Below are 18689 nucleotides of genomic sequence, written 5' to 3' on the forward strand. Positions count from 1 at the left end.
CGAGTGAAATAAAGGTCCCAAAAGGGGGTTTGGCCATAGAAGAACTGTCTTTGGTTCCCCAAAGAATCTTTCAGTGAACAGTTCTTAAAAGAACCATTTTCACTTAATGTGAAGAACATCTTAATAACCTAAAGATCCTTTTTTCCACTATAAAGTAACTTTGGCGCAGTTGAAAAGTTCCAATGGATGTTAAAGGTTCTTCATGGTTCCATAGATTCTAATTAAGAAGCTCTATTTTTAAAAGTGTAAGATGCTTATGTTCCATACCAGTAATTGATTAACAAGATACAGGTTTGAACTTTTTCATTCCAGTCTTGAATATAACAGATCCGAGTGCTTTTTCCAGTACAAGAATAACTATATAGGACAAATTAGATGCATCTGGGTAACATGTTAACTCACTAAGTGCTTTTTCAGTGTTGTTAAATGAGAGATTACTGATAGGAGTGAAAGACTGAGCAAAGGTCTGCAGAGTCTGAAGTTCTGCCAGAGGCACAAACCTTATTTGAGATATCAGTCTATAAACAAGGTGGATATTTCCATGCCTAATTTCATTTTACTGCATCAGGATAAGTATTTGACAAAATATAACATGGCTGATAAACAGTGGTCTCCTCATGAAAGAATAATTACCTTATTAAGTTATTAGGATGCCCTTGAAATCGCTCCTAGGGGGCAAATGTTGCCCCTTAAACATGTAAAATTCTGACACTACACATTGCATGCATAGAAAATTATTTTTTAAGTTCTGTCATCCTGTTCACAATATCTTTTCATGTTCCTCCTAAACAACAGATGTCACTAAACATCTATTCCGTCTTTCCTTCCGTATCATAGTGAACGAATAAGAAGAGTCACCACGGTAACCGTCGCGTCTATTGCTCGTCATCATGGCCCATGTTTTCAATATTGAGAAGTTGACAAGCACATAGAGAACGTGTAGCAGCGATTCGTGAATGCTGACTTGGTTTTGATGGTCGCGCATAGAAAATAACGCAAAGACATGAAGTCAGACGTGGAGGAGTTGATGCCCAGACTTCTGCCTGTGGAGTCCTGCGACGCAGAGGAATTTACCTCAAACGAACCGCCAAGAAACCCTCAAGAATATCTCAGACAGGTCCAGTAAGTCATTCTTTAACTATTCATTTTACGCTTTTAAAGTAGACGCAAGTAGAACTTTATTTACCTGTATATAAGTACCGTTGTTTACGAAGTGCTTCACATACGTACGGTGCATTAATGTTGTTATACACGTATTGAAGGAGAAAATAATAAAATAGAAATAAAAAAGAATAAACAAAATGCAAAACCAAGTAAAGACAAAAGAAAGATAAATACCGATTCAGGAAATGTCACAGTGACACTTTTTTTGTTTGCAAGTTGTGTGATGATTTATCTTGTGTTCATTTAGTCATGTTCATATTAAAATGCAAAAGTAAAAAGACATTTCATTATTATTATCTAAAAATGAATTTAGTAAGCCTGAGGCATGGACCATTTTTAATGAAAAGCTGGTTACAAAACTTTGTACTTTATCACTTGGTTATATATTTTTGTTACTTTTTTACCATGTTTTTTTTTTTTTTTATATAAAAATACTTTTATTTATTTATGTCTGATGATTTTTCAGATGCTCACTGTAAAAATTCATACAGTTGCATTATGTTTTTACAGGAGGGAAGCGTCTCTGTGCCCAGATGTTGTTGTGGCACAAATTGATCCAAAGAAGCTGAAAAAGAAACAATCTGTAAATGTGTCTGTGAGTGTGAAAAGTAAATAGTCACTACTAAATAGTAAAACTTGTTATGCGTGTAATAATTTTGCATATTATTATTTTATTTTATTTTTTTGTCACAGATCACAGGTTGTCTAGCTGCACCTCAGGGTTTCTCTCCCAGCTTGAAATGGCAGCAACAACAAGTCAGCAAATTTTCAGAAGTCAGACAGGTGTTTAATTTTAACTTTTACTTGTACAAGTACTTTTACAATAGTGTCTAGAATGTGCCTGTTTACTTTAAAATTAAGTACTATTAATATAATTCTTTTTTTTTTTTTTCCTTTTTTTCAGAGTGTTAACAAGCATCGCCAGCATTGGAAATCTCAGTTTTTGGATGATAATGTTGTTATGGTAAGACAATTGCTATCTGGACAGAAGTTTAACGTGATATGATATGATTGCTCTTATTGTCAGACTAAAAGTATCATATCATATATCATATATCTTCTGAGTCTGAAATTTTTATCGGATTATAGTATCCATGTTTGCAGTTATTTAACAAACAATCAATATACTATTAAACAGCTGCATACACGCAATCCACACAATATTTCTTACAATCACAAATACAAAATTCCACACATTGTAGATTATTTTCACGACACGTCATCAATCGGCCATATTGGATCACTGAATGTAAACAATGCTACTCAACTGAACAAAACGTGCATATTTTTCTGATTATTGCTGCTGGAAATGGTCAATTATTGTCGTGTTTTGGGCTGTACTAATCGGTCGAACCAAGAAAAACAGTTGGAGTAATATAGACTGACAAAAGTTATAACAAATCAAGGAGAGGAATGCAAAACTGTCTGAGGAACAACAGGCATTTGTGGTTGGTCAGACTGAACCAGGATGTCCAGGGCAAGAATGACGACAACATTCATGTTTGTTCTTATCATATACGTGCAGGTAGATGAAATATTAGGCTAATATTTTAATTAATACTGCTTATATGTATCTTTACCACCTATTAACTTTAGTTTGTCAAAATATTGCACCCTTTCCTGCTTACTAAATATGACTTTACATTCGAGTATCGCCAGTATGGCCACACATCTAAGTAACTGGCTGAACTGTGACTTAAGTGCAAACCCTCTATATATTATGCTCGCATAAACATTACATTATATATTATCCATTACATTCACATAAAACATACTTAAAAAAATCCAATCCTAAAGTATCTTAAAGTACCATACTTTTGATTTTTGATAAATAATGAAAAAATCACTTTAAAAGCAAAGTCTTCTCCTCACTTTAGCCTAAAATGGAGGATGAGGATGGATGGAAGAGGTTCTGCTTGGGTGAGAATGTTTGTCTTGACATCCAGCTGAAAGAAGACGACAAAGTTAACCCGGGTCTTGATTACGTCAAGGTAATAATTCTTCCCTTATCAGATTATCAACACACTGTGCTACTTGTTGTCAGTATAAGTAGATTGCATTGAGTTACAATGAGTAGATTTATTATTAGAAAATGTTAGCATCCTGCCATGATTTGATGTTTATGAACCTCTTTTCATCAGACTGGTTTCCCACCTTTCCTAAGCATTGTCAGCAAACTAAACCAGGTAACTGTTATTTGACATCAGATGTGATTATTATTCACATATAAATCACAGTTTCTAATATTTAACTGTCATTTTATTGCATTCTCTATTCAGTCAACCATCTCAGCTGTGCTTGAGTATTTAATCAATTGGTTTGAGGAAAGAGACTTTGTACCACAGTTGGTAAGTTTAGTTGCTCCAGTGTGTCACATCTAATATGCATTGATATATTTAATGAAAAGGGCACTCTAAAAGTTTATATAAATTGTTTTTTTCTTTGTCTCTAATAAATTGCACATTTTGCAATTTTCCTTTAACATTTAAAGGTATATTATTAAACTATTTTCTCAGTTTAGCTGTACATTGCACATTTATCATCACAGGGCAGATGGCTTTATGCATTACTAGCGTGCCTTGAGAAACCGCTGCTTCCTGAAGCACATTCCCTTATCAGACAGTTGGCAAGACGGTGCTCTGCAGTGCGTGCCAATCTGGTAAACACCTTTTGGTTTGCTTTGAATTAAAAGCTGGGGTATCATTATTTTCTCCCTTGCTTCCGTTGCAGTTGCACAGGGTGAAGGCTTGTTTGTTGACAACCTAAAATAGGTTGCCTAAAATAAACTGTATGTTATTTTTCTCTTCCAGGAGAGCAAAGATGATGATCGTTTGTCAGCTCTTAACTTGATGATTTGTATTGTTGCCAGGTAACTAACATGGCGCTGTTATTGCCAGAAATATGTGCAGGTGTTCTTATGAAGTATAATCACGCTTCTGTCTATTAAAGGTATTTTGAGCAAAATGATTTGGCTGACAAAGAATGAGAAGAACTTGGAAACGGATGGAAGAGCTTTTGCGAAGAGGAATCATGGGAGATACTCAGGAGATTTTGTAAAATATAGAAAGACCGTATGCAATATCTTGCCCAATTGCATTGAGTTTCATGTAATATTAAACTGTTACAGCTACAAATTACTGTCCTTTAAAACAATGTTATTGCCAAATAAAACTCAATTTCTGACATAAAACGCAAATATCTTTGGCTTCTCGGTATTTCATTGTTGTCAACTGTGTCTGGCACATAAAACCATGTCAGATTTATTAAAGGACTAACTGAAAATCATATTTGTTTTTATTTAATATTTAATGAAAACTATGATTACATATGGTAATCATAGTTTCATCTAACCTTAAATAATTGATCATAATAAATGTTAAGTAAATATTAAGTAACATAATCTAAAAGACATTTCGTATTATTAAAACATATTTCCCTTGCAAATATACTATGGTAATCATAGCTCCAGTTAAATTGTACTAAATATAAAAATTAATCATTCTTATTTTTGAAAATCATTCTTATTTTTAGTAAGAATTGAGAATAATAGAATAATATTTCCATTGCAAAAAAAAAAAAAAAAAAAAAAAAAAAAAAAATAGTATGGTTATCATATTTTTAGCCAAACTTGTGAAGTATCTCATAACATCATAAGAAAAGTAAATATTAAGTAACATAATCTGAAACACATTTCATATTATGAAAACGATTTCACTTGCAAAAAATACTGTGGTAATCATACTTTCAGGCAAAATTGTTAAATAAGTAACAAAATATGAAAGATATTTCATATTATGAAATATATTTACCTTGCATAAATAAATAAATAAATAAAATCAGCCAAAAATTGTTAACAACTCAAAAGTAACATAAATTTGAAATACAAATTATGTAACATCATTCAAAAATGTTGTCAGAGAATTAAAAAAAATTAAAATTAAATAATATTTAAATATATTTACGTCAATAGACGTTTGTCACCGTGTTATATGAGAAAATTATTAGAAAATTATTTTTATTAGCCATAAAATAAACTCTGATATAGCAAATGTTGCAATTGGGGTACAAATTTAATTAAAAATTAAATTTGAGACACATTTTTTTGCATCGGGCAGAAAAGTTTAACACTAAAAATACATTAATTTGTCAATCATCTGTTACCTCGGTGTTCCTGTCAATCACAGGGGCGGTACTTGCGCGCCACCTGTGTGTGGGGTTTCGCGCTGCAGGCCCGCCCACGTGATCAGTGCCCGCGCCTTCATTGATCCGAGCACGCGCACGACACTCCACGCGCTGCTGGAAGACGAAGAGCAAGATGGCGGTGGCCGTGCGAAGTTTGCAAGACCAGCTGGAAAAAGCCAAGGAAAGCTTAAAAAGCGTGGACGAAAATATTCGAAAACTAACCGGCAGAGACCCGAGCGAATTAAGGTATTACTTAACGAACGCGTTTTGATTAATAACATATCTGTTTGGGGAGGAAAATAAGCCCGGGCCTGTTAGCAAGCTAAGACTGCGGCTAGCTTGCAAGCTAAAGAATCACATGTGTTTCATTTCAGCGATTAAAACAACGATATGTTACACTAATTAATCTTTATATTTGTGCAGTGCTATCTCACAGCTATTTAAAACTAACCAGACCGTCATAGATAACGTTAAATATGTTGGAGAGCTAACAGCAAGTCTTCAGTTTATGTTTGAAAAGCACAGTGACACGCCTCACAAACCCATTCTGCGCCTTCATTCTTCATAGTGAATGCTGTTTTTAAAACTAGCCTCAGAAATATATTAATTGGATTTTAAACGAGGTTCCCTTCGAAGATTGATTTTTAGATTTAAACCGTTTGCAAATTAAGGTTACACATGAGTCCTGCAGGGACTTCCTGCTTTGTTTGAATGGGAAATGAGGTTTGTTACTGGATTTGCTTTAACATCTTTGTTTTGGATAGCAGCGACCCAACACAGTTCCATAATTGTGTATCATACGAAAGTAACAAATGATCTTAAGACTCTTCTGGATAGCTTTAGAAGTGTATGTTTATTTCCAAGACTTTGCTTGGACAGGGAAGTCCTTTTTAAATAGCCAATAGGGTTTTAGTAAGTCACAGCAATGTCAGGTGGTGTTAAGGGGATGGGCTATTCTTATTCTAGAGAGAATTTGGTTGGATAATAATTACTTTTTTTTTGTTGAGCATGATTATTCAATAAGAAGTTGAAATAAGATTGGCTTGCAGCTTTAACGAAAGCATATACCATCAATTAAGTCTGGAAGTACTAAATTATTGTGTATTTAGTGTTGTCCATGTCTATGACCATTATATTGAATATTAATATCTACTGATCTATAATGTGATTAAGAAAATTGTGTATGCAGCTCAGCAAGAAGTCACACAGTCATAGTTGGGTTTAGATATGCTGTTCTTTTATATAATGTTATGATTATTAACTGCATCTTCTACATTTTGCCTTTTCCAGACCGGGTCAAAATAGGAGATTAACCATCCCAGGCCCAGGTGGAGGTAGGGGGCGTGGAATCAATTTGCTGAGGTAAGATTCTGTACGTACGCTACCAGTCAAAAGTTTTTGAACAGTAAGATTTGTAATGTGGTTTTTTTTTATCTTCTGCTCACCAAGCCTGCCTTTATTTGATCCAAAGTACAGCAAAAACAGTAACATTCTGAAACATTTCTACTATTTAAAATAACTGCTTTCTATTTTAATATATTTTAAAATATAATTTATTCCTGTGATTAGAGCTAAATTTTCAGCATCATTACTCAAATCTTCAGTGTTACATGATCTTTCAGAAATAAAAAAAAAACAAAAAAAAAACAACTGTTGTAACATTATACATTATACCATTCAAAAGCTTGGAGTCAGTAAATTTTTTTTTTTTTGGGGGGCGGGGGGGGGGAAGAAATGGTAGAAATTAGTACTTTTATTTAACAAGGATGCCTTAAATTGATCAAAAGAGACATAAAGTTACAAAAGATTTCAGAAATCTAAAAAACAAACATTATCCTCGGCTGTTTTCAGCATATAAAATAATAATAATAAATGTTTGTTTTTGAGCAGCAAATCAGCGCATTAGTATGATTTCTGAAGGATCATGTGGCACTGCAGTAATGATGCTAAAAATTCAGCTTTGAAATCACAGGAATAAATTACATTTTAAAATATATTCAAATAGAAAAGTTGTTTTAAATGGTAAAAATATTTCAAAATTTTACCGTGTTTGCTGTACTTTGGATCAAATAAATGCAGGCTTGGTGAGCAGAAGAGACTTCATTAAAAACATTAAAAATCTTACTGTTCAAAAACCTTTGACTGATAGTGTTTATCGGCAAATGCTTGTAGTAATTTCCTGTTGGATTTGTTTTTAATGTCTGTCAACCCCTATTAGGCGTGGACTTTCAGATAGTGGTGGAGGACCCCCAGCCAAACAGAGAGACATCGAAGGGGCACTCTTGAGGTGAGGCTTCTCTTTGCCCATTACCTGATTTCTGGATATGCTATTAAATAAGTTCAGTTCTGTGTTTTTTGAGTTTCTAAATGTATTTACTACTTTTTTCCAAACTAGGCTGGCAGGGGATCAGCGAGCCAGGAGAGATTCACGCCATGACAGCGACGCTGAGGATGATGACGATGTCAAAAAAGTATGTTGACTAATTTTTTTGTTCAAGTAGATTTGTCCCCTTATGTTTTTAAATTAACCTTGCTCTTTTCATGTACAGCCAGCGTTGCAGTCATCTGTGGTTGCTACCTCCAAAGAACGTACGCGCCGAGATCTTATTCAAGATCAGACTATGGACGAGAGAGGAAAGCAGAGGTACTGCTTTTGCTTTAGGCGATGTCTGCGAAGCTATTTATCATTTATTTTTGTGTTATGTGGAACTTAAACCATTGTTCTATCTCCTCATTCAGGAACCGGCGTATGTTTGGCCTGTTGATGGGAACATTGCAGAAATTTAAACAAGAGTCTACTGTGTCCACAGAGCGGGTAGGCTTATGCTTTGAATTTTATTTATTTTTTCTTTTAATGCATTGTGCTATTTCTTGGTTCTTTTGAGGTTATGTTTTTGATTATATGGGTAGAAAAAGTATTTTTAATGCTGAATTATTTCCGACCCACTTTATTTGTATTCAGTTCAAGTTGAGATCAAGTCAGCGAATTGCACACAACACTAAGCAAAACCACATCTGAAACAAAGTGCTGCTTTAATTTTAAAACTTCATGTTTTTTCCTCCCCTCCAGTTAAAGAGACGCCAAGAAATTGAGCAGAAATTGGAAGTGCAGGCAGAACAGGAGCGTAAAAAAGTTGAGAGTGAAAGGAGAGAGCTCTTTGAAGAAAGACGTGCAAAACAAACAGAGCTGCGTCTTCTGGAGCACAAAGTGGAGCTCGCTCAACTGGTATGTCTCACAGCTGCAGGGAGACAGCAGCTCTTATTGTATAGCTACAGTAGTTTTATTTGGATGGATTGTCCTTGGTCTGACTTTTCCATGCATCATGGTGCTCTCATGTGTTTCAGCAAGAAGAGTGGAATGCACATAATACTAAGCTCATCAAGTTTATTCGCACAAAGACCAAGCCCCCAATCTTCTACCTGCCCGGTCGAATGTGCTCCGCTACTCAAAAGCTCCTGGAAGAGTCTCAGAAAAAATTAAATGGTAAGTTTAATTTTGATAAGTGTAGGTTTTCTGGTTATTGATTGGCTTCTGCTGTCTTCCTCTTTTTGTGTAGATTCAGATATTTTAAATTGTTTACACCTGGTATTTACATTTTGTGTGGTCCAGAACAGGCGTTTGACTGCATTACATTTGTGTAAATGTATCTTTATAGTTCTGCGTTTCCTTTTGGTTTTGTTTTGTGACTTGCAATCCTTGGGTTTGAGCACCTGTTAAGAGAAGGTTAACAAAACTCGGTGGGCCTGTTTGAGTCAAAGGCGCCAAAGGTCTGTAAGAAATGTGAAAATTAAAAAAAAAAAAAAAAATTGACCAGTGGGGGAGGCGATATCAGATTTTTCAAGGGCATAAACGGTTGTACATTGCACAGGTTTTGTTCATTCCAGACAACTTTGCCTCTAAAACCACTGCAGTCAATCAAATTGTTTGTTAAATGATTAAGATATTAAAAAACCCTACTTTTGTGAACTAGTCCTAGGTCAAAAACACTGCGGTACAATTCTCTGGACTCTCTAGGTTAATAATTAACCATTGGGTAGCTATAACAGGGTCATTTAGAAAAGGAGCCTGTCCGAATTTACCCAAAATCCTGTAAAGCCTAAAGGACAACTCAAAACTTCACGAAACCTACAGAGCACATGTGACAGGTGATTCTAAACAACATGCAAAGTTTTAAGGAGATTGGACCATAGCTGGCGCTATAACAGTCATAAATGTTAAACAAAATTTTAAATAATGTGGTAACCTAATACTGGTTTTATGTCAGATAGCCCACTCTAAGAAATTGGTATTGGGCATTAAAAAAAAAAAAAAAATCAGATCTGATAATTACCAACTAAAACAGCTGTGAGTGTTTTTCCTGATTGAATACAGAATTTGGCGTCCTGTGGTGTGACAAGCAATATTCCATCTTGAAATACTTCATACCGCGTTTTGCTAATTCTTGCAAAACTATGCATGCAATTATGGGGAAAAAAAAAAAGCAGAATGAATGATGCTTGAAATATATACTTTTCCTTGGACATTCATCTCTGCAACATTCAAAATTTTCCCCTATCTTTTTCCATTGTTGACTAAGTTCATAATTTTTTATTTTTTTATTTATTTTTTTCTTCCTCCCTCCTAATTTCCAAGGTGTGTTTGATGAGAGACGTGAAGCCTTTGCAGAGCAACTCAACAAAATGGAGGCTCGGCCAAGGCGTCAGTCCCAGAGGACAGGTGACAAAGAAACGGAGGATAGCCGTCGGGCTGAAGAGACGAAGAAAGAAGATCAAGAGGAGGGTAAGGCTGGAGTAGGGCGGACAGGTAACAGGCATGATGTGGAGATGGAGGACGAAGAGGAAGATATAGTTGAGGAGGAAGCAGAGGAGAGCTTAGAGATTAGGGAGAGGGAGGGGGATCAAGAGCAGGAGCAGGGTGAGGAGAAGGATAAACGTGAGGAGAGTGAGAGGAAGGCAGAGGAGGAAGATGAGGAGGAGGACGAGGAGGAAGTAGGAACAAGTGGGGATAAGGAAGAAGGGGAAGAGCAGATGGAGGTTGCAGAAGTTGTAAGGGAGGATGAGGCACAGGGTAAGCTGCAGGTTGAGAGTCCAGAAGCCACAGTTGAAGAGGTAGGTAATGTGCAAAAGGAGGAAGAGCAGGAGACAGAGGTCGAGGCTCAGCAGGACGTTGTAACAGACTCTCAGCAAACTCCCGAGAGCCAGATGGAAATGCAGCCTGAGGAGTGTAAACAGCCTCAACAGGATGTCCCAACCCCTAGCGTGACAGAACGTGACACCAAACAAGATGACACTGCATCTGATACCCAACAGCCACAGCTTGAACCTGACCCAGAAGTCCCTTCTAAAGAGCAAAGCCAAGAACCGGCAGTTCAACTGCAAGAAGCCAAAGCAGACACAAAGGAAGCTAGCGAGGAGACAGATGACGCTCGAGGACGGGCCAAAGTACGCGCCAAGAGGAGCAAGAGCCGAAGTAGCAGCAGTTCCTCATCCAGTTCCTCTTCAAGCTCCTCTTCCAGTGGATCCAGCTCCTCTTCCAGTGGCTCCAGCAGCAGGAGCAGCTCCTCTGGCTCATCCTCGTCGTCTTCCAGTTCACGCTCCCGTAGTCGCGGCAGGGACAGAGATGGCCGAGACCACAAACGCCGCAGGAGACCGTCAGACAGGGAGCGCAGAAAGAGTGGGAGCGAGAGGGGACACAAGTCGTCAAAAGGCAGTGGACGAGAAAGCAAGAGCTCCAAAGACAAGAATTCCAAACCTGATAGGAAGAGGACGAATTCTGAAGGAAGCAGGTCAGGGAGGAGATCGTCCAGAAACGAGAGGGATCGGAAGTCTGACCGGAAGGAACGACGTTGAGAAGATGCTGCAAGATGTCTTGCATAGTTTCTTCAAGGCCATTGTGTGTGTGGTTACCCTAGTTTTTTAAGGTGCAGTTGCCTTGCTATTGTTTGAGTGGGTTTTACTTTTGAATTCTCCATCTCCCAATCTTTTTCTTCTAGTTTCATCTGGCAACTAATTATTTCAGTGTATCTTGGAATTTTTAAGATTTATAAACTGCTTTTAAGAACCATCACTCTAAACAACCTTCAGACCCTCTACGTTGCCTGATGGAAATAACCCTTGAAATGTGCTTCTTGTGCTGATCCTTCATCTGTTCCCCAACGGTGTTGCCAGTTCTTGTCATACAGTAGCTTAGCCACTGATGTTTTCAGTTAAGCGATGCCATACTAATGTGATTTTTAACATTCAGTAAATATAAAGCATCCATTCTGACAGTATCTTACAGTGATGCAGTTCTTTTTGTTGGAGCAAAATTGTCTGCTTTTTTTTTTTTTTTGTAAAATCACACATTAACAGAAAAAAGACATTAAAGACAAATTTTCATGTAACTAGTCTTGGTTTTTCATATTTGAATGTTTGAATTTTATGTAATCTTAACTTAAAATTGTGTATGCAGACAACACTTTGACAACTGGTAAATTTATGTGGAATTTTTTAGTGATAAATTGTTTAATTGAACATGAGTTTCAACACATTTAGTTGCATTAAATCCCATTTTAAAACTGCAGATTTCAGTGTTGCTGCATTTAAATTAAACAAAAAAAATAATTATAAAAATGCCTTGCTTTCAGATTTTTTTTTTCTTCCAGGTAATTTCCTTTATGCTTTTTTGTACAAATTGCTTTATTTGCAACTGTTTTACTGAGCAGCTGAGCAAATTTTGACTTATGACTTACTATGATTTAAACTATGATTTACTTAAAGCACATTACTGGTCCTATTTAGATAATGATGCTGATAATAATAGCAAGTAATAACTTGATGTGATTTAGAATTGTCTATTGCATCAATAAAAAAGGTCATTGTGTTATTAACCCCTTATTGATAAAATGTGACCCTGTACAACAAAACCAGTCATAAGTAGCACTGGTGTATTTGTAGCAATAGTCAACAATACATTGTATGGGTCAAAATAACTGATTTTTCTCTTATGGCAAAAAATCATTAGGATTTTAAGTAAAGATGTTTCATGAAGATATTTTGTACATTTCCCACTGTAAATGTATCAAAACTTAGTAATCTGTATTGCTAACTACTTCATTTGGACAACTTTAAATGTGATTTTCTCAATATTTTGATTTTTTTTTTTTGTTTTTTTTTGTTTTTTTTGCATGGTCAGATTTCTGATTTTCAAATGGTTGTATTCCAGCCAAATATGCTATCCTAACAAACCATATATCAATGGAAAGCTTATTTCTTTATATATTACTTATCATCATTATTTAATCTATATAACAGATTTATTCAGATTATGTATAAATCTCTATTTCAAAAAATGGACCCTTATGACTGTTATTTTATTTTATTTTTTTTCCTTCAAATTAGTGGGTTAAGGGGGTGCATCAAAGATCCAATGAACAAATGTCCTTCTGTGTTCAAACCCCACTTCTTGTAGTTTGAACAAGTACAACATGTGAACAATCAGTTTCAGAGTGCATGGGTCATTGATGCCAGTCTTGATAGTTTAGTGGTTAAGCTGTTGGCCTTAAGATCCAGTGGGCAAATGTTCTTGTCAGTTCAAACCCTGTGAGGCAAGATTGTGCCTATTCAACAGTTAAAGTAATTGCTTGTGTCATGAATTTGTAAATTTCAGTTTTAAGGAAGAGTCTATGTGTATATATTTATTAATTTTAGTAATATGTTCTGTTGTTCACCTCATGGTGGCAGTAGTGGTTTGCAAAACACCATGAGAAGAACATACTGTCTTTCCCCAGGTATTCTGCAGTGTTCTTGTCAGCTGAGTGAGTATCCGGTTGTTTCCACACAGTTACACTCAACATCAGTGCAACAGTGCATAAAATTTCTTCTCCTCTCAAACTTGGTCGTATTGAATTGGATATATAACTTTGTTTGTAAATGGATATGTACTCTAGCCTTCCTTGGCCAATTAGATCACTAAATAATTAACTCGAGAACAAATGACCACTTATTATTTATCAAACACATTTACATTTGAAAACAATACTCAACAAACAACAACAATTACAGTACTCATTTGCAGTTCAAGACAGTTAGGGTATGACAAAAAAACTTGTTTACTTTCCCAACTTCAAAATCGTCCTACATCACTGTTTTACCTTTGTAAAGTGTGTTTGATGATGTTCACTTTGCAAACACTGAGTTCGTACTTCTGCAGCAATGTAGGACAATTTTAAAGGATGAGAAAATGAGATGGGAGTTTTTCGACATACTCGTATTGACCTGGATTACACAGACTAGACTACGCATGCACGTCAAAGAGACAAGACAAGCATTTGAGGTTAAAAAGTATATAAATTGTCAATTTGTTTCGAAAATGATTGGTTGTTTTACTAGATAAGACCCTTCATCGGCTGGGATCGTTTAGAGCCATCTGAATCTGCATTTAAACAGCATTTTGAAAGTTCAAACTTGGGGGCACCATTGAAGTCCACTATATGGAGATAATTCCTCCATAAGGAAATGTTTTCCTCAAGAAACATAAATTCTGTATGACTGAAGAATGAAAGGCATTAACATCTTGGATGACAAAGGGGTGAGTAAATTATCTGTACATTTTTGTTCTGGAAGTGAACTAATCCTTTAATGCACATTCATGTTATTGTGAGGGATAACTGGATAATGTTACATATTTATAGACCTATCCATATTCACAGAAGTACAATAGGTTGCAAAAGCAATTCACATCGACTTAAACTCTGTGATGAGTGGTGATTGCACCTCGTGTTGCTTGGATCTCTGTTCCTCTTCCCAGTGTAACCCTGCGTGCCCCCTATGGTCCTTCCCGCTCAGTGGAAAGTGAGCAGTCAGCTGTTCTGGGCCTCATTAGTGGTGTCTGTCTCTGATGAGCAGGATGATGAAGCCTTTCTATTGATCCGTCTCCAGAGGAAAAAGTGCTGGGTAAACAGGACAGAGTTACAGCTCAGAGGGGACCGGCTCGGGCACCGCGCTCACAGAGGTGATGCAGGGGAGAGAGGAAAAACTTCATCATGCTGTCTACATCTTATTTTAACCTATGCGTGTCTTTATTTAGTTGTGTGGTACAGCCATTACTTTGTGTGAAAGGTCATGACACATGAGACTTATGATTTATAACGAGAAGAATAACAAAGTTGCGTGAACATAAAACTGTTTGCACTACAAACCAGCATGCTCATAATTAAGATAATAGATTAAAATAAATGTTAAGACACCTATTTGCAATATCAAGCAGCAAAACGAGCTGTTTCGTACAGCTAAAAAGAGACCAGAAGCCAGACCCATAAAATTTACAAACCCGCTTTTACAGGAAGAATAAGGTGTTGGAATCTAAAGATATTTGGAAGTTAGACTGTAAATTTGATTAGAAATTACACGTTTCTAATGCTGAACTTCTCACAGGGATCTTTAGAAGGCATGAATCTTTCTGTATCTAATTTAGTTTTTTAGTTATGCTCAGCTCTCTCTAAAATGATCTCCTTTAAAATCCATATTCAATTACAGTGAGCAATGGGAAATGTTACGAAAGTTCATTGCGGTCAAGAATTTCTAGTTTGCTTTTTCACAATAAAAGGTGATATAAAAACAATAAGCATGTAAGTGTGATATGACAAATATAATGTTTAAAAAAGAATTTGATATTGAATTTCATAATTTCACTAAAGTAAAAAATATTTATTACAATATTATCTGGAAAATGCAAGGTTATAAAAATAATCAATTTGCAATAAATATTGTTCCAAAGCAACTATATAAGAACAACTCACCGTAAGCAGCACTTTTGAAAAGGTCCTGCTCTGTTACTGTTAAAATTTAGAAAGCAGAGCATTAATTCAATTCAGTAAAATTAAAACATTTCTTTTTGTCTGACATTTTCTCTGAGAGTCTCCAGAGCCCAGTTTGAGTTTTAAAAAAGTAGTAAGAGTTTGAGATGTTCAAGAAGTTTTAAAGAATTAACTGAAAAACCGATATAGAAAAAAGTTCTTCATAAGAAAAGGATTCTTTGCGGAACTATTGAAGAACCTTTATTTTAAAGAAATGTTTTATAGTAACACCTGCTTCTAATAAGATTAGCAATAAGAACACAATAATAAAAGAATCAATGTCCTTATTCAACTTACTTAAAATAATATAATGGTAAGTTACCTCTTGATTGTGAACTGAAAGTTTTTCTACACTAAATGAGTCTGAAAAATGGCGCTATAGATGAAAAGTACTCTTGAATAAATGATTTTGTTCCCCACTTTATCTGTGGGTGATCATGCAGTGCTAGCGTTCTGTCAGTGGCCAGTGTTTTTTCTCAGCGGTCATGTGAGAACAGTTTGATTTTTAGATCAATAGCAAGATTCCTTCCCCTAAGCATCAAAGGCAGAATGATTGAGCACAGCTCAATGAAACCAGGGTCTTTTAATAAGCAGGTGTGGGAGTCCCTTATAAATGGCTTAACTGACTTGTTCACTGACACTAGTGTGTGTCACTTAGGCTAGTTTAACAGTTTGTTCTTTCAGAAGCTGAGTTGTGAGGCTCACAGGGGATCGGAACAGACTCCAGTCTCAAGAGTGCATCTCTCCGTGACTCTCATTGTAATGGAGAAATTAAACTGACTGGATTGGTGTTAAGTTTGCTTTGGTGAGCTCAGTCAACTGGTGAGTTACAACTAGATGTGTCCTCCTGCATTGATCAAGGCTAATTTTCACTCTTTATGTCAACATCCATTCTGCAACTTGTATTTACACAGAAATAAAAGCATTTATGCATTAATGTTACATTTTAAATAGCATTTTTTATTATTTTTCAATGCTGTTGCTAATTTGCAGGTGAAATAAGTTTGAATCCTCTTCACATTATATTCAGTTCCTTCTTTCTTTGTTTTCTGCCATTCTTATAAATGATGTAACAATCCAACAGATGCAGATATTAAGCATTATATTGATTACGAAAATGTTGTAGTTGACCAGGATCAATGAGTGCGTTAGACTTAAAATCTAATGGACAAAGTCCATTGTAAATAATGCAGAGTGAAGACTGTAATTAAGTAATAAGTAATTTGTACTGTCTTCCGATCAATATCAAGAAAATTGCAAAAAGCCTTTTAAAAATGGTCTGCATGTCTGTGTGGTTAAGTTTTCAGACTTAAGAGCCAATGGATGCATGTCTTCATGGGTACAAATCCCACTCTTTGTAGTAACTACCATAGTTTGTGTATGAATTAGTGCAGAAAATCTGCTTTATCTTAAAGGGATGGTTAAAAACAGGTGCTTGAAATGTTAGAAGAGCAATTTCTACAAATCCAACTGAGTAAAAAGTGACCAGGATGGCTGAGTGGTTAAGGTCTTGGACTTAAAAACCGATGGACAAATGTCTTCGTGGCTCCAAACCCCACTCCTGGTAGTTTAATAGCAGTTTATATCATAAAAAATGAATGTAGAGTACATTTGCTGACTGCACAAGTTGCTGTTTTATAGCTGTAAAAAATAAATGAAGGATATAATCTCTGACTGCAGAAGGTGTTACAAACCAGGTTTAAACCAGGGTGGACAAGCGCTTAAGGCGTTAGACTTAAGACTGAATGGGCAAATATCCTTGTGTTTTCAAACCCCACTACTGATAGCAGACTTCTGTTCTAGCATGCTAAAAGTACAGGAACCTGCTTCACCTTATAATAATGAGATAAAATGGACACCTTGTCAAAACAACATGAAGACATACAGGGATGGCCGAGTGGTTTAGGACGACTTAAGATCCAATGGGAACCCATTCCTGGTATTGAACAACAATTGAATTGCTGCATATGTTTTTATAGAGATGAGACAAGACCAACTTTTAAACACACATCCAAGCAGGCATTTGAGAACTACAATCTGTTTCAGCAGACTAGGGTGGATGAGTGGTTAAGGCGTTAGATTTAAGACGATCTAATGGACAAATGTCCTTGTGGGTTCAAACTCCACTCCTGGTATAAAACCTCAGGCTTTTAATTTGGTAATTAAGCATTTAAAATTACATGCATATGAAGGGTAGGTGCAAATTTGAGGGTCTGTTACAGTGACATTGGTGTTGCCCAACCTGGATGGCCAAGTGGTTAAAGTGTTGGACTTAAAATCCAATGGACAAATGTCCTTGTGGGTTTAAACCCCACTCCTGGTATTAAGTTTGATAAATCAGTGTTTAAAATTACAGCGTGTGAAGGGAAGGTGTACATTTGAGGATCTAGCATTTTGTTTTGACAAGGATGGCTGAGTGGTTGAGGTTTTGGACTCCAATGGACAAATGTCCTTGTGGGTTCAAGCCCCACTCCTGGTATAAAACTTCAGCTTTTTAATTTGGTAATTAGGCGTTTAAATTTTCATGCATATGAGGTGCAAATTTGAGGGTCTGTGACAGTCCCACAGGTGTGCCCCAACCAGGACAGTAGCATCACTGTGTCCTAACCAGGATGGCCGAGTGGTTAAGGCGTTGGACTTAAGATCCAATGGACAAATGTCCTCGTGGGTTCAAACCCCACTCCTGGTATCAAATTTAAGGCTTTAATTTGGTAATTAAGCACTTAAAATTACAGCGTATGAAGGGTAGGTGCAAATTTGAAAGTCTGTTACCAGAGTACCTGAGTTGTTAAGGTGTTGGGCTTAAAATCCAATAGACAAATGTCTTAATGGGTTCAAACCCCACTCCTGTTATTAAACTTTTTGTTTTAAATTTTGAGAGTCTGTTAAAGTAGCATTGTGTCCTAACCAGGATGGCTGAGTGGTTAAGGCATTGGACTTAAGATCCAGTTCAAAACTGACTCCTGGCAGCAAAGTGATTTTAAATTGAAACTGGCTTTGGTCATTGAATAGTTGGGTCTAGTAGGTGCTACACACACTTTATCTTTATCTAATGGGTGGCTTTCTGCACTTCCATTGGCAGTTTTGACACATTTGCATATGGAAGTTGACCACTTCCATATAATGATATGGCAGAAATAGTAAGAGTAATATGTTAGTATGCTATTCCGAATTCAGACAATGAGACCCGATCACATGGCATTTAGTGCAAGTGGCATTTTTATGTTTAGATTTATGTGAGATGCACTGTTGATCTCAGTATTTGCAGTCATTTGAGTGTTAAGTGTGGCGCTGCGGCAGTTGTGTTCCAGTGGGAGATGGCATTCAATCTTTCATTTTGATGTAGTGTGGAAAACCCTAAGGCACAGAGCAGAAATCTACACCATGTTTGCACCACCGCAGAGCTTTGCGGTTTCTGATCTCAAATGCTATGAAAGATCCGGTATGTTTTCCTCAAAGACTACCCTAAATTGTTAAATAAAATGCAATGCTGAGTTTGCCTCCTAA

General features: G+C 36.3%; 2 protein-coding genes and 1 non-coding gene across 3 annotated transcripts; all 3 read left to right on the top strand.

Moving 5' to 3' along the window:
* Window positions 1–845: 845 nt before the first annotated feature.
* Window positions 846–4413, top strand: gemin2 (gem (nuclear organelle) associated protein 2). Its single transcript, XM_051133076.1, has 10 exons — window positions 846–1122; window positions 1675–1759; window positions 1858–1947; window positions 2069–2128; window positions 3042–3155; window positions 3306–3350; window positions 3444–3512; window positions 3713–3823; window positions 3975–4033; window positions 4114–4413. Exons 1-10 carry the CDS (start codon window positions 1004–1006, stop codon window positions 4148–4150), a joined length of 789 nt encoding a protein of 262 aa, XP_050989033.1. The 5' UTR covers window positions 846–1003; the 3' UTR covers window positions 4151–4413.
* A 1011-nt stretch (window positions 4414–5424) lies between these two features.
* On the top strand, window positions 5425–12215 carry pnn (pinin, desmosome associated protein). The gene is made up of 9 exons (XM_051133068.1): window positions 5425–5592; window positions 6637–6708; window positions 7565–7633; window positions 7742–7817; window positions 7896–7990; window positions 8086–8161; window positions 8417–8572; window positions 8692–8830; window positions 9980–12215. Exons 1-9 carry the CDS (start codon window positions 5480–5482, stop codon window positions 11194–11196), a joined length of 2013 nt encoding a protein of 670 aa, XP_050989025.1. The 5' UTR covers window positions 5425–5479; the 3' UTR covers window positions 11197–12215.
* Window positions 12216–17788: 5573 nt separating this feature from the next.
* trnal-uaa (transfer RNA leucine (anticodon UAA)) lies at window positions 17789–17871 on the top strand. Its single transcript has one exon. It is a non-coding gene; the product is annotated as a tRNA-Leu (tRNA).
* The last annotated feature ends 818 nt before the right edge of the window (window positions 17872–18689 follow it).

This window comes from Labeo rohita, chromosome 17 (assembly GCF_022985175.1).
Source record: "Labeo rohita strain BAU-BD-2019 chromosome 17, IGBB_LRoh.1.0, whole genome shotgun sequence".
Taxonomy (NCBI): Eukaryota; Metazoa; Chordata; class Actinopteri; order Cypriniformes; family Cyprinidae; genus Labeo; species Labeo rohita.

Coding starts and splice junctions, on each gene's coding strand:
- gemin2 (XM_051133076.1), top strand. CDS start 1,004: ATGAAGTCAGACGTGGAGGAGTTGATGCCCAGACTTCTGCCTGTGGAG. Junction 1,123..1,674: donor GAATATCTCAGACAGGTCCA/GTAAGTCATTCT, acceptor ATGTTTTTACAG/GAGGGAAGCGTCTCTGTGCC. Junction 1,948..2,068: donor AATTTTCAGAAGTCAGACAG/GTGTTTAATTTT, acceptor CCTTTTTTTCAG/AGTGTTAACAAGCATCGCCA.
- pnn (XM_051133068.1), top strand. CDS start 5,480: ATGGCGGTGGCCGTGCGAAGTTTGCAAGACCAGCTGGAAAAAGCCAAG. Junction 7,634..7,741: donor ATCGAAGGGGCACTCTTGAG/GTGAGGCTTCTC, acceptor TTTCCAAACTAG/GCTGGCAGGGGATCAGCGAG. Junction 8,831..9,979: donor GTCTCAGAAAAAATTAAATG/GTAAGTTTAATT, acceptor CTAATTTCCAAG/GTGTGTTTGATGAGAGACGT.